The 15638-nt window shown below is 42.1% G+C and overlaps 1 protein-coding gene across 1 annotated transcript in view; it reads left to right on the forward strand.

The window, feature by feature from the left end:
• Positions 1-3383: 3383 nt before the first annotated feature.
• The window catches only part of greb1 (growth regulating estrogen receptor binding 1), a 23321-nt gene continuing 11066 nt past the window's right edge, over positions 3384-15638 (forward strand). Inside the window, 12 exon segments of the mRNA XM_020589845.1 lie at positions 3384-3515; positions 9065-9225; positions 9433-9552; positions 10072-10248; positions 10453-10635; positions 11411-11506; positions 11717-11854; positions 13836-13997; positions 14117-14239; positions 14587-14772; positions 15042-15187; positions 15506-15636. Coding sequence (XP_020445501.1) covers positions 9072-9225; positions 9433-9552; positions 10072-10248; positions 10453-10635; positions 11411-11506; positions 11717-11854; positions 13836-13997; positions 14117-14239; positions 14587-14772; positions 15042-15187; positions 15506-15636 — 1616 coding nt within the window. The 5' untranslated portion in view covers positions 3384-3515; positions 9065-9071.

Consider the following 15638-nt stretch of genomic DNA (forward strand, 5'->3'; position numbering starts at 1 on the left):
TGCATGTGTGAGTGTGTGTCCAGACAAGTGCATCTCCAGTTGGGCACAACCAGTGTGTAAAAACCTAATGAGAGTGATATGCTTTACAGCAAAACCACCATTATTCTCAGCCAAACGACCTGGGCCGTCATTATGTGTGTGAAGTAGCAATACCTGCCCCTCTGCTGGGGCACATTCAAATAGACGCGTTTTACATACAGCTCAGTCTGTGTGTTGAAGCGAAGTGAAGTATTTATACTAAAATGGATGGGCCTGACTATTTTTACATCACAAGTTAAGCACCGTGGCTATAGCAACGGGACATAAAATATTATATTCAACCCATTAACAGGAACTACAAGCCTTGCCTGGGCTAATATGACTCCACAGCGACTTAGCAAATCATCATACCCAGTGTCATTTTGGCTGTAAAATTAGCCATAAAGAGATTTGAGAAACCGATCTCACAAACCCAATAAAAACAGCTTCTTAAGGTCTGAATCAGGAAACAGACATGGGTCACGGGGCAACTGTTTTAAGGCCACCCCAAATTTGGAGAAATATGTTTGATGGAATTAAAGAGAACATTTTGTTAGATACAGATAGACTGTCTATAGGGCTGCTCCTTTGTCCACACAGCGCTGCCAGAGGAGATTTATTCCTCTACCTAGAAGCAAAAAACCTTGTAGTCTATTCATCTGACACCCCTATGTCTTCATGGAGCAACATGTCAAAACAGAATCCTTTGTGGGCTGTAAAATTTTGAATAGCTTCAAGCCAAAATATATAGTTTTTGTTTGAGGATTTTGCAGATTAGCCTACTTCTCTGTTGGGTCTCCGGGTCCCAGTCCGTTTTGTCAGGGCTCATTGTTGTACCTCTGCTGCCATCTCTGAACCTCTGTGCACAGGCACACACATGTACACACACACACACTTAATAAATGGCTGGGTCCCCCTCCCTCAGGCCAGAGGAGTCGGTGCTGGCCGGTTCATCAGATATATCATGGCAGCCCGCTCTGCTCTGCTCCACTGGACCCTGTCCAACACCTGTTCTCCCATCAGGGGATGTTGTGTTGGCGTGGCATGGCTATGCCACTGTACAGATTGGCACTGCCCAGTTGGGGCAGCAGAAAGGATGAAGTATGAGATTCCCAGTGACAAAACGTAAGCTGTAATTAGGAGGGATGACCGCAGTGGAAAACCATGATGTCTTTTATAAATGCCCTTTTATAAAGAAAGCTTAAAAGCCTTCGTGGCTAATAAGGTAATGAATTGATCATAAATGAAATAACATTTGTATTTTAGCAAACAGATGAACCGTTATAGCTGTTTTTGGATTCGACTGAAATGTGGACGTATAATTTGGCCTCCGGTTCTGCTCATCTGTCCTCATATCAAATTATAAATAACTATCAATTCAAAAATCGAATCCAAAAACTGATTAAGGTTTGCTTTTATTGTCATCTGTTTGCACAGTATTCTCGTCGTAGAAAATCTGTCATGTGACTAAAGCAGCAAAAGCTTATGTATGTCACTGCTCATCACCACAAAGGTTTGAATTCATCTGCTAAAGAAATGGCGCAGGTGAGTAGATTAAACAGAAGCTTTATGTGATGGTCAGACTAATAATACAAACTTGTATCTGGCAGAGCCGGTACTTCCCCAGACCTCAGTAAAATGTTGTTAAGACCGCAGCCCCCAACAGACAGTTTCAAACTCCTTATACAATGTGATTGTGACTTTTGAAAAAGTGAATCTCACTCACATATTGGAAAAATCACTGACCTGTGATATGAAATTATCTTTTCACTATAATTTGATTCTTGGTATCACCAAGATGTAATGTGGCAGATGGGAACACCGTTTAGAATTATGGGATGTGTATGTGGACACACAAGTTATAAAATGTGAAAACTGCAATATAAAAAAGTTTCCAAATGTGGCAAAGATGAAATCAGTTGTTTGATGTGGCTCTTGTCCCATCAGCATGACAGATTACCTGGGAGGGAGGGGAGGTGACGTACTCTGGTCACAGATTCATAATTTTGTTCATGTCAGTAGAAACAAAGAGGAGCGGCTGCGTGGACACACTTCTTTCATACTCTCAGTATAATCAGGTTTACCATCTGGGGAGGGATGAAAAAGATGATTATTGTGCTTTAACTCTAAAATGTAATGAAAATATTCATGAGAAAAATGTTGGGCACATTATCACCATTTCTGACCAAGTTTGTGGCAAAAATAACTGAAAACATATAACTCAACACTACTCTCACATAGACAGGTGGGTTTGAAGTTAGTAATATATATACAGAGCAAACACTGAATACTACCATGTGTGTCAGTGCACTATGCCACTGTCAGTTAAGGATTAAAAAGCAAATGAAAAAATCTAAACTCATCACAGCTCATTTTTGTCAACTGTGTGTGATCACAGTGCGATGATAATAAACAAAGCTACTTTTGGAAAACATACAATTAGACAGTTAAATTACTAAGAATATTTTATTACACTTACTAAATGAAGTTACTCCCCTGTCCTCCAGCAGAGGGCGACAGACATCAATAGATGAGCACTGTGTGTGGTTGAGAGGCCTGATACTGAGGTGGCAAACGATTTTAATCCACTACAGTAAACTCAGTAAAGTCAGTGTTTCTCCACAGAGAAGATGGTTTGTTATTACTTTGTATGTGGAGTTTTTCCTTATCTGAAAACAGAGTGTCATGCAGTAAAACACATTTGTAATTTTAGACTATGTAAACAAAACATAATCAGTGCCTCTCATAGAAGAAAAATTGAATAATAATAAAAAACTTAATTGAATGCTTTGAAATTCATACAGTTTTAACTATTTTGGATATCCACCAAGTAGCTTCTTATGTGTTCTAACATTTTTTTTTATTTTAACACATGGCTGTCTATTAAAAAAACTTTCAACTGGCAGTTGAGCTGAGGATTAGTTGGGATATAAAAGAATAAACATACAGGACTCAGTGATATCGTCATGCTCGTTTAGTTTACAACTAAATGTTAATTTTAATCGTCAATTATTTTCTTGATTAATTGAGTTTTGGTGGATTTACTAATAGTCTTTTGGTCTAATTAAGTTATTAGCATTCATGTCCAGACCGGAGAACACGGAGGACACTGAGCTTCTCTGCTTTGCATATTTACCTGAACATCCCGAATTTTTAGTTTTCATTTTGTTTTCATTTCTCAACATTGAATTGCTTCGTTTTCTTTTATAATAGCATAGCAACGATATGGCAGTACTTACAATTTAGCATTATCTTTGGAAAGGAAACAATGAGTAGAAACGCAGTAAGCGACCTGTTTAAAAAGCGAATGCCGGACCGTACCATTACTGGGCAGGATGGGGGGAGGGACCTTTCTTTGGAGGAGCAGAGGTGATGACACCGCGACACCCAGTCCCGCCGCAGGGCTCCGGCTGCAGACATGGTGACAGCGCGCCTGGATCAACGTGCAGGCTTTTCGTGAAGAGTAGTTCCCGGGCTTCAGCCGCGGGATTGTAGAGGTGAGTCCTGTCCTTTCAGAGGTTGTTTTTTTCTGACAGTGGTTTTACATGCCCTGGCTACGCGGTGATGAAAAGCAGACCTTCACTGCGCTCAGCTGTTGCTGATGCTGTTGGGGCACAATGTTTCAAAAGGGTTTAAAGTGCGTAGCTGTGGCCTGCAGCTGCGCCTCTCCGCGGTCATTGCGCTTTAAAGGATACTTTTGTATGTAATAAGGAGTTTGGGGATCAAACTTTGAGCAATTTTATTGTTTCTCCTGGCTGTATGTGAAAATTAATGTACATTTTCTGGAACCCTTGTTAACGTGTTGCAAACGGGTAACGTACACCACTGTTGGACTTTTCCATCAACAACAGATGGTTGCTCCATCTCACATTGTCCTAGGTCTGATATGTGGTAATATAAATATTTTTCATGAGGATAAACATGTTTTATGCTTGCGCTGCACAAATGTTTGTGCTTTTTGTAAACTTCTGACATCAGGCTGCAGTTTAACAACTGGCGCTACAAGATGAACCAGCCTGTTCAACAAGAAACTGTTCTGAGTCTTTAAACAGATGAGTTGGCGTCTTGGAATTTTTAAATAGAATATTTGTGAATCCATTTCTCTGATAAGTTCTGACATGTTTCATCCATCTCTGAGCTGTTAAATAAACCAGTGTTTTTTGTGTAAAATTTGAAATACACACAGAAGGAAATTACTGAGTGTCTGCAGTTTGTTTGCATGTAGATACAATATATGCAGATCCCTGCATTTCCGTGTCTGCTGCTGCTCATAACGTGATATTGTATGTGTGAACATGTTTAATACATTTGAAATCACATAAGCCCTGCTTGATGTAAGTCTTTTAGCTCATGGCCCAGTTTTAATTTCCCTTCTGCCAATGAAATGTTTAAAACCATACAGAGTTGCAGTTTCAGCCAGATTAGCATGATGTAGACAATACAGGTTTCCCTGGAGTCAGAGCAAAAGGGAAAAACCCAAGGACAGGAAGTAAGATAGCAAAGCAGCAGACTGAGCAGACATAGCAGGGCGTTGGAGCTTCACAGTGCCTTCCAGTTATTCCTTTACAGTAACTCTAGCAGATAGTGTCCTGCAAAGAAGTACACTGTGTTTGCCTGTATTGTGTCTTTGTAGCACACAGTGGTTTCCTTGTGTTGGCATGCTAATTTTATAAAGTCAGCAACATTGCAAATTCTTATTTGGGCACAGGGTCAGTGATTTGAACTCCTGTGTTTTGGCAGACCTGTGCTTAGCTGAGCAGCCGTCCAGTGCAGTGTGTGGGTGTGTGGTTGGACGGCCGTCTGAGGGGCTGTCCGAGCGGTCAGCCACTCGGTTGGCTGACCATTGACCAGTGTCTGCCGAGCACACTGTGAATGAGAGCATTTGCTGTGGGTCACTTGTCAGTGACAAGCCCATCTGAAGGTCCACTACTGTGGGTGTGTGTGTCTGTGTGTGTGCAACTGACATCCCTTTGCATATGTGTTGGGCTGTGGGTCAGCGCTCACAGAGCATCTGCAAAGTTTTATCTTTTAATTTTACTGTTCAGGGCTGAAAGAGATGCTGCACTGACCATCTGACACTGCTGGACATTCCTCTGCTTTATCTCTGTCTCATACACACACACACATACAAGCATTTCTACTCACACAGTTTGAGTTCTGTGCATTTGTACACACGCTGTCGGCCATATTCGTATGCGTGGATACACTCAGTTGTGTATATCTGTGTGTGTGTGTGTGTGTGTGTGTGTGTACGTGTAATAAGATCTGCTATTGAAGAGGCCAGAGTGGAGGTGGAGGTTGGAGACTGCGACCCTCAACAGAAAGAACTAAGAGCAGCATTAGTGTGTGTGTGTGTGTACAACTGGTATGTGGGCCTGGCCAACAGAGAAAGAGCCTGGCTTCTTATCTGACCTCTCCCTGAATGACCTTTCACCCCTCAAAACAAGCTCTTTGTGTCCACTGAGCCAGAGCCCATGGGAGAGTGTGTGTATGGGTGTGCATGTGCACATGTTTCTGTGCGTGTGTATTAGAAGTATAGGCCACATCAAAGTCTTACTTAAACATTGTTATCTGGGCTCACCTTTGACCTCATGGTCATGAGACATCCATCAAACTCACACATCCATGCCCCCAAATCAGAAAGAATATGTGTGTTTGCCTGTGTTAGCAGGGAGCTGAGGTGACAGTTTGTGTAATAAAAGATGTCTTTTAGGCGTAATGTATAGGACTGATAGATGATCATGGTCATTATAGGACACCAGATCTCTGCTGAACACTTTCTTCTATGTAAATCTTTTGTTCAATATGCTGCTAACAAATCATTTTCCCTCTTCATGTCAAGAAGCCAGGTAATTCATAAAAAGTTATCTCCTTCTGTTTCTGTAGTTTTTACTGAAGAAGCCTTTAAACGTGTTAAAATGCTTAGTGGAAAAGCCGTGGTTGTGGTAGAACGCTTTGTGCTATGCATGGTGCTCACAGTTTAGAGGGATCCTGCAGGTTTGTATGTGTGAGGTTGTGTGTTTGCGGCTGGTGTTGGCGGTGGGAAGGAGGTCCGAGGGGTTATAAAACACCACAATAGTGTGTCTCTCCCCGGGGTGTAAGACAGACAGAAAGAGAAGAAGGGAGGGGGGAGATGACAGGATCTCCCACTTCCATGTCAGGCAGATAGGAAGGCAGGGAGGTGGGAGGAGAGAAGAGCAACAAAGCTTCCCTGCAGGTTTTGCTTGTTTCTGTCTTGTCTGCGGTGTCGTCCTGTACCCGCCACAGGTCTCGTGGAGTTTTTAGGAACACATACTTCTTAAAAAGAAATTCAGCATATGTGAGATTAAATATGCTGATTAACATTTTGACTGAACAATTTAGAAAACACGACTCTAGTTTCCTTTGTGTGCTTCCTTACATTATAGCTGACACATATTTACCTGTGTATACTGTGTCAGTACTGTGTCTCATTGATGTTGTGCAGTATTGATCCAAGTTAATGTGTGACAGAAAAGCCAAGTAGCTACAAGACCAAACAAGACAGCTCAAAAAAGAGCCATATTAATTATTATTATTATTGTTAGGTTGAGCAATAGTAACCATGTAATAAAATTATTGTTAGGCCTATCTTGAGGTTGAGCAATAGTAACCATGTAATAAAATGTATCTGATGGATTTAGGCCAGTGGTATTTGGTTATTTGTTTTCCAATTGGTCAGAAGTTTAGGGATTGATTAGGATTCAATAAGAGGTGGAAATCACCTCTCTGCTTTCATCTCCTCCCTGTTTCCTCTATTTCTGGTTGTAAAAAAATCAGGCTGCTCTTTGGAAGAAGGTGTTGTTGCTTCCTCTCAGCGCCGCCTGTGTTATTACCAGACTTTTTTTGTCTCTCTACAAAGTGGTGCAAAGCATTAAAGTCTGAGCTGCTTCTTTACATATGAAAGTGTGGAAGCAGCAGATGGTTGATGAGTTGTGTGTGTGTGTGTGTGTGTGTGTGTGTGTGTGCTTGTGTATTCATGAGTATTTCATTTAGCGATTTGTTTTCCAACACAAAATTGAGTCTGTTCAGTTCTGTTGAGCTCTGCTAACAGAAGCTGCTCCTACACAGGACGGCTATGGGGTTTTTTTAACCACCATCTTTTAGAATTTTATCAAATTTGTATGAACTTATTAACAGTTCATGGTGCTGTGGTTACAGCAATAAATTAAATTCAGTCCTTTTGTCTTTCACGAACACAGCATGTCCAACTTGCTTAGTGTATTTGGTTCCAGGGGAATGTGGAACATAACCTGGGTGACGCACAAGGAAAATCATTCACGTGTGGAGCTGCAGAAAGTCTAAATAGACTCTGTTGTTGTTGAAAGAGCAGGATTAAGCGGCATAGAAAATGGATATATGGATGATGGCAAAAAGGGTTTCCTTTAATTTAATATAGTACATAAATATTTTTGCTTATTGGAGATGTAACATGAACTTTAACTGATAATTGTTTTTCATGTTCTTTTGTTCTGTTTCTTTGACTTGGCCTTACTGACTGTTGGCAACACAATTTGTGGACAAAATCCTCACTCTTATAAGAAGCTGCAGCCCTGGCTGTAGTGAATGACAAAGAGTTTTAAGTCTGTACTGAGACAGACCTGTGTCCACATGAAGCTGACCGGCAGGTTTCTGACCCATCAGTGAGCCTCATGTGACCGGGTTTGTCAGAAAAAGTCCATGCAAGAATTTCTTTCTCTGGGGCTTTGTCATCTGACTGAGTGCGGCTGAGGTGAACCGGGGACAAAACTAGAGAGAGAGAGGAAGCAGAGCAACAGAGAGGGAGCTGTGGCTATGTCAGGTTGTCCTGACTCTGTTGGTGCAGATGATTTTATGGCATGTTGTCTGGATACCAAAACTGAAAAAATAAACCTAGATTCACATTTGTCTGTATAGATGTATAAAAAACATGAGTGCAGGAAAGTGCTTGGATGTGCATGGTGTTGTGAGTCTAGTGCTGTGTTTCTCATACACCACACAGTTTATAGATGACTAGTTGTTGCCACACCGACACGCTCTACCTCCTTTCTCTGTCCTTAACCCGTCTCTGTCCCTGTTTTCTATCTCTGTTACTGCCACTCTCTGTCTCACCATTTCCTTCTTCTGTTGCTTTTTACATCCTTTTACATCCTTATTTTTCTTCACCTCCTACTGGTCTTTTTTCATCTTTCATGTCTCTTTTGTCTGTTTTCTATACCTATCCCCATTTTCCTCCTTGTTTGAGAGCAGATGAGAGGCAAATCAGAGAGAAAACCAGGGAGAGTGACAAAGAAGAAAAACAAGCTGAGGGAGCAGCGTCTAGGTCAGGGTGCCCTGACTCTGTCAGTGGAGCTGATTTCATGGCTCATGGTCTGGACACATTCTAACCACTGTGTGTGTGTGTGTGTGTGAGTGGGTGGGTGGTTTAGACTTGACAGCATTAGGCAATGCATTAGTTCTCAGTGCTTCAATACATTTGGGAAAACTCTGATAGGCTTTTTAGCATTGTGCATTTTGAATAATAGTAATTAGCCCATGCTTTCAGGTGGCACTGAAAGCCACCTCTAGTCATTTGTTTGTCTGCATGTCGGATATGATATGGAGTGTGTTCTACAGTATATTCCACTGCAGCACTCTTTATAAGTCACTGTGCATAAGACTGTAAGCTATAAGTAAGTAAACAAGGAGGGCCAGTGTTTAGAGCACACAGCTAATGCAAACAGAAGCAGACTTTCAATATATTTTATCTTTTATCACATACATGGCCCTTCTACTGGTTTTCATTTATTATTTTATCTTCCTCCAGTGTACAGTATTGTTACTGTTTCTATGTCTACTGCTGAAACAACACTAACACTAAACATACAGCATAATGGGAAGACTGGTGTATTTGTACTTACAGTACCTGAATGGTTTTCAGTGCAGTAAAAATTCAACTGGGGAAACACATTGGGGTTTGGATAAATTGACATTGCAAACAAAAACAAATTACCACCTACCTGCATATATGTATCTTTTGAGTATCCAGTACAATACTGTGTTTCTGCAGGTCACCAATGGGGAACTCCTACGCGGGCCAGCCGCGGAACACACGCTTTGAAGAAGTCCTTCATAACTCCATCGAGGCATCACTGAGGTCGAACACCATCGTGCCCCGACCTGTCTTCTCACAGCTGTACCTCGAGACGGAACAACATTTGACACAAGAAGGTGCATTGCATGGATACGTAGGAGGTGCAATATCGAGTTCAGCAAAGCAGTGTATTAATTTCCTGCATCTGAATGAACTACAGTAACAAAAAGGAAGCTAAATCAGCCTGAAACTTTTACTAAGCTGCACAGTTTGTCTCAGTTTTATCCTAAACACCCTTACTGTTAACTCTATTGCGTCTGTGTCTGGTTATCACTTGTTGTCAGTGTCCCCAACAGGCCGCATGGAGAATGAAGATGAGGACAATGAAGATGGCTCACGGTCTAATAGCCCCCCAGTGCCATACCAAATGAAGCCTCCACCTGAGGGATGCTGTACCACAGATGGTTTGTACACACATATATATGTACATGAATAATACACCCCCAGACCACATTTACTAAGACTATGCGCCACACTACAGTCACCAGGAGATATGCAAACAGGCACACTGACCAGGAAGTGTAGTCGGCCTGTACCTGCATGGTGGTGCCTCTTGTATATAATGAGGGTCCGCCTCCTTTATGCATGTGCTGGGTGTTTAAGGAAGGATCATGAAAATGGCAAAGGGAGTCATGATGAGTGTGATTGGTTTTGCAGGCATAAGTTTTGTGTGAAAACTTGTTAAATTTGCACTTGCCCTTTAGAGGCAGCTGCAAAGTAGAGCCAAGTGTATTAAAGGAAGATTGTAGCTGGGGAGAAACAATGTAAATCACCTGTACTAGCTCACTGACAACAGATAAAGCGGGGAAAGGTATCCAGGTGAGCTGCCTGCATACTGGATCATATCGCTCTTCTTATTTATGTTATAATAAGACAAAGTCGTTTGACAGTAACTGTCCCATCCTGTCTTTTCATCCCTACAGGCTTCTGTCAGGCCGGCAGAGACCTGCGTCTGTCCTCACTGGCATTGGATCCCTTGGATGTGTCCCCTGGGTTCATGCTGGTTGGGGTAAAGTCCCCCTCCCTCCCTGAGAACCTGCTGGTATGCGCTGTGGACCGCCGCTTCCTGCCAGATGAACGGGGTCACAACGCGCTGCTGGGTGAGGCCGAGATGTACACAGGAAAATATCATCGCTGTTTGCTGAAAAAACTTCCAAATGTTGGCATTCAGGGTTGAAAAATGACCTTTTATAAGTTGCATTGTAAGACGACATTATCCAGGGAGGTGCACGTGTGTCACTGAGGAGGCATTTAAAACACACTCTGTTTTAGTCACACACTTTATGAATGTGTGTTCCCTCCAGGGTTCTTGGGGAACTGCATGGGCTGTGGAGAGAAGGGCTTCTGCTACTTCACCGAGTTCGCCAACCACATCAACCTGAAGCTCAGCACCCAGCCCAAAAAACAGAAGCACTTGAAGTACCATCTGTACCGAAACAACCAGGGCGTGCTGGTCAAAGGAGCCCCCATCAGCTGGAGGGAACACGGTGAGAGATGGATACACGTGTGGTATTTGGCAACTGATTCCAAATCTGGCACAAACACATGTTTTTGTTTTGCTGGAATTCAACACACTGTAATAGAACATGCATAATCAATAGCAGTCAAGAAGTTTGTGCCCATAGAAGCACCTAAGTGTAAAAATATGGAGGGCCTATTTGACCAACGTATTAAAATACACACTGGGCACTTGACATTGACTGGTTATTTTGGCTGAAGATCTTATAGAAACTGGGCATATGAGGGCTTGTTTAAAAATATAGCACTTTTGTACTGGTAGCTTAGCACTGGAGGGTAGACAGAAAATCAGTATTTTAAAATAATGCAGAATATTGTATTTACTGAGGGCAAGAACAGCGCCAGGTGATGGTGTGTGTGTGTGTGTTGTCTGTCCATGACACTGTGCTCCACTTACGCTAGAGACTGTTAATGGAAAACCCTGCCACTTTCACATGATTACATGGATGAATTAGCTGAAAGGAAAGACCAGCCAAGCAAAACATAAATAAGGAGGGTCTGGGTGAGAAGAGTAACTGTGCTTTCACCAGGTCAAACATAATGCATATGTGGGCAGAGGGTTTCATCTATATTTTCAGTCCTGTATTGTCCTAAAAAAAAGTCTAGAAGTCTGACTTTATTGATCACAATGAGTGTACGGGTCAGACCAAACCTTAACCACGGGTCAAATGTGAGAATTCACTGTTGGTAGTTTCTTTTCCTCTTTATCAAAATACTTAGTTTGCGTGACTGTGTGCATCTCAGGTGCCAGGATGAGACATGTGGGATCCAGCCTTTCAGAAGGCCTTGTGAGAGCAGGGGACCAGACAGCAAACCTGCCATCACACACACCTGGCCCAGGTAATAGAGGACACATACACACATAGAAATGTGGAGGTTATTCTGATGTTCATATACACAAAACAATATTGTTATGGTTTCAAACGAATGCATGTTTTTGCAGTAAAGTAGCAATGACTGGATATTTAAACAATATAAATACCACGGAACGTGCTATGAGAAGCCACATTTCTTAACGGTCATGTTGTTCCTGTCTCTCTCTGGATACAGCAAGATCACATGTGGACAATGTTCTTCTGCCACAAATAGCTGATGTCTCCCACTTGCTGACAAACGGCAACCATGCTGTCCCCTCCGTCGCCAAGCCTTTTTTAAATCGGCCAGGGCCTGGGAGACCCTCAGCTCCAGGTACTGTAGCTGCAGAATTTGATGTCAAGAAAGATATATAAACATGGCGTGTCATTTGAAATACAGATAATATTACTTTTATTAGTAAAATTAGTTATTTTGAATTCCAGTTACAACTTTAATGGAAGTAGTAAAATCTTGTGAGGGTGCTCATGTGACAGCAGGGTTTTAAACCCCACATGATTTATCTTTCATACCCAGCAGGAACAATATCTGCTCCACTTGTCATTTTCACTTAAAAATTACACAAACCTTCTCAAGACAAGTGTTACAAAAGTTTTCTTATCCTTTCTTATACTGGAAGACATGATTTATTTCAGAAACTTGAACACTGTGCATGAGTCCATTTTAAATATCACAAATTAAGTTCCTTAATATTAACTTAAAATACTTGTATATAAGCCAGCACTCTTCAAAATTATAGTTGTGGTAAGACAAGAAATCTGAGAGCTCACCAACTAACTGCAGGTCAGTTGGGGTTGTAAAGTTTTCCAGCTGTTATAGCTTATGCAGTGTGTTGTATAATTATCCATGCCCAGTGCAATCTGGCTTCCTGTGTGCACGTGAAAGTGGTCTGTCTGTTGTCATTAAACTTCCCCTCCAGGTTTCTTCACACTTCTGAAAGGGAGAGCTCATGCCACCGGCAGCCTAACTCTATGTGTGTGTGTGTGTGCTTGTATTACAACACCTCTGCTATACAGGAGCCAACCAGCTGCATTGTGTTTTAGGGCTGCCTTTGTTTTACCTGCTTTTATTTGCCAACATTTGGGGCACTAAACATCTCCCTCCTTCTTTTCTCTTCACTGTCTTTCTGCCTTCCTGCCTCCCTCTCCTTCATTGTCACCTCTATAAACCAGGGCTGTAAAATTCCTTCTCTGTCTCATCTTTTTTCCTCCTTTCTCGCTGAATGAAAAGCTTCCTTCCTGTCAATGTTGTTTTTTTTTTCATGACCCTTTTAACAAGTGGATCTTTTATGCCTCTTGCATTTCAACAGAAAGTTGAGAAGAAGAGGACAGTTAATGTATGACTAAAATACAGCTGGTTTTCATTACATTGTTTGCTGTATGTTCTGTTCTTTTACAGGGGAAAGAATCACCCCTAAAGCGAACTGAATTTTAGAAACATGTGACAGTGAATAAGCCAAAAAAAAGAAAGAAAGAAGAAATTCAGATAAGAAGCAACAACAAGATCCTTTAGCTGGAACATAAAATAGGAAAAAACTAAATGTTTATGTCTTAATATTTTTTGAATGCACTTAAATACTTCAAATTTAGATTATGTACAAAATGGGAGAAAATGATGAAGGTGAAAGCTTTTTTCGGTTCTTTTAACCAGTGGAACTCAGAGAGACGAAGCGGACCACTTGGATATATATAAAAAAAAACGTGCTGGTTTATTCAAAGAATCACAGGTAAAATTAACATTACACGTCCAGATATCTTCCACCTCCAATACTGCGCGCAGGCAGATGAAGAATGAAAGACCCTGAACCACAATAGGCCTATACATTTATCACTTCGGTTGGGCTAGCCCCATTCTACACAGCAACGTCAAACCGTGGCGTCACCTGATATGCCAGCTTTACAGCTGACCATAGCAATAGTCAAAACATGGAGAGAATCAATGTGTGTGAATGTTGATTGTGTGGTGTGTATCTAAAAACATTCTGACATGACATCTAGTGACATGTCATGACATTAAACATAAGAAAATATTATGATTACAATTACGGTTAAACATATCATAATAATAACAATAATCATCCTGCCTGCTGACAATCAAACTTTTTCTATCTAGTTATCCTTGACCATGTGCACCCTGCAAAACTCATGAGAATGACTAAGCATTTAAACTAGACATCCTGTCTCCACTAAACATTTCTAATACAACAAGGATCTAACCAATTTCTATCTGACTAAAAAAATACCTAACAGAGGTAATACACCGTGTACACTATGCAGCCTTGTTTTTTATCCTCCAGCACCCCATGCAAATACTGGACCCCCAAAAAAGAGGCACAAGGGCTGGTCACCTGAGTCGTCTGCCAGTAGTGTGTCAGAAAGCGCAGTGAAGACACCGCCGTCCTCCTCATTCGCATCAACGTCATCTGTGTCTTCTGGCATGACAGGTGGAGCCAGATCAGGTAAAAGCAGAAGAATCTTATATGGATGAAAATTAAATCGGCAGAAACATGCTAAATGTGTGAACAAGATTGTGTTTGTGTGCGAGTTTTAAATGTATCTACTTGTCTTCTGTATCCAGAGAGTGCAGCCCTGCTGAGTTCATCGCAGAGGTCGTCTACCCCGCTAACTCCCCCAGGACTGTCTGTTACGGTGCCTGATCAGCTGCTACACACCTGCAGTCTGCAACCTGTCATCTTCAAAGGTTTGATTATATTACTTATATTTATGGCGATTACAGTAAATGCACGTTTTCAGCCACACCTGCGTACATGCAGTGGTAGTTGGACACGATTATTGGAACCTGTGACAGAGCTGACTAATTAGTCATTCATTATTGACTAGCTGGGCTTTGGTAATGATTTTTCTCAAGCAGGTGAACAAGTGAGGTTTTTGGTAACCCCCCAACAGTTGGCTATTTTTGATGTTTAACCCAAGGACACTTTAGGCTGAATGAAAAAATCTTAGTTAATCTAGCAACTGAACTACAACCAATACTCTCAGCCACCACCATGTGTTCATCTGCTTTATGTCTCCCTCCCATTGACACAGGTCATGGTGCTCTCCCTCAGCTGACTGGCAATGTCGCTGAAGTGCTCGTCAGCTCTCTGCTCCAGAGTTGTTACCTGAGCTCCCAGACACTCCCCAGAGTCTACCAGCACTATGGACCGTCACCCATTCAGCCGCTGTCTGCTGAGATGCAGATTCTGCTCACAGTCTACTACCTCGTTCAGCTAGGTTAGTTTAAAACCCTCTTTCAGAGTAAAGGCTGTGATCGTACACAGTTCAGTAGGACTGCAGACAGGAGGAAACACAGTTACGCTGCTGTGCCTCACAATGGCCACTGTGAGGCAGATCAGCCAACTGGTAATGAATGAGGTCATCCGAGCTTAGGTCAACAGACTCCAGCAGTCTTTTTGTCCTCAGTCTAACATATGGTTAAGTGTTCTGAATTATTCTTCACCACACTGACTACAGTTTATTTTTCTCTCACCTTTATTCCCAAGGCCCTGACCAGGTGCCCCTGATTGAAGACTTGGAGCAGATCTTCATGAGATCATGGAGGGAGTCCCACCTCACTGAGATCAGACAGTACCAGCAGCCTCAAACACAGGCTGCCCAAGGAAGGCACTACGGCATGGAGGGGAAACAGGTCCTCTAAGAAGTCCTCTTGTTAAATCTTAAAGCTGCATTATCTAACTTCTCCCTCTAATCTTCGACGGTTAAAAGCGAAATGAGAGTTAAAACAAACTCAAGCAGTGTCCCCTCCTCTTCTCTCTCAGTTCCTCTTCCCCCCCTCCTGCCCAGACATGTAAGAGATCTTTAGATCAAGAGAATTTATATTTGGCAGTACTGTTTCTCAGTCCCTCCTCTTAACAGCACAGAAAGTGTGGTTTTGTCCTCTTTGTTTAGCTAAACAAATAAATAAATAAATGAACAAATTAGCTACCATCTTTTGCTCCGTCTCCAGACCCCTTCGGTGCTGCCTGGGCTCCCCCAGCATCTCTCTTTGCCTCTGCAGAACCAGCAGCCTGTGACCCCCAGCCAGCTCCCATGGCTCGCCCAGCTGGCTGCATCGTCGTGCGGTGAGGGCGTGCTGGTGT

Source organism: Monopterus albus, unplaced genomic scaffold (assembly GCF_001952655.1).
Source record: "Monopterus albus unplaced genomic scaffold, M_albus_1.0 scaffold10.1, whole genome shotgun sequence".
NCBI classification, from domain to species: domain Eukaryota; kingdom Metazoa; phylum Chordata; class Actinopteri; order Synbranchiformes; family Synbranchidae; genus Monopterus; species Monopterus albus.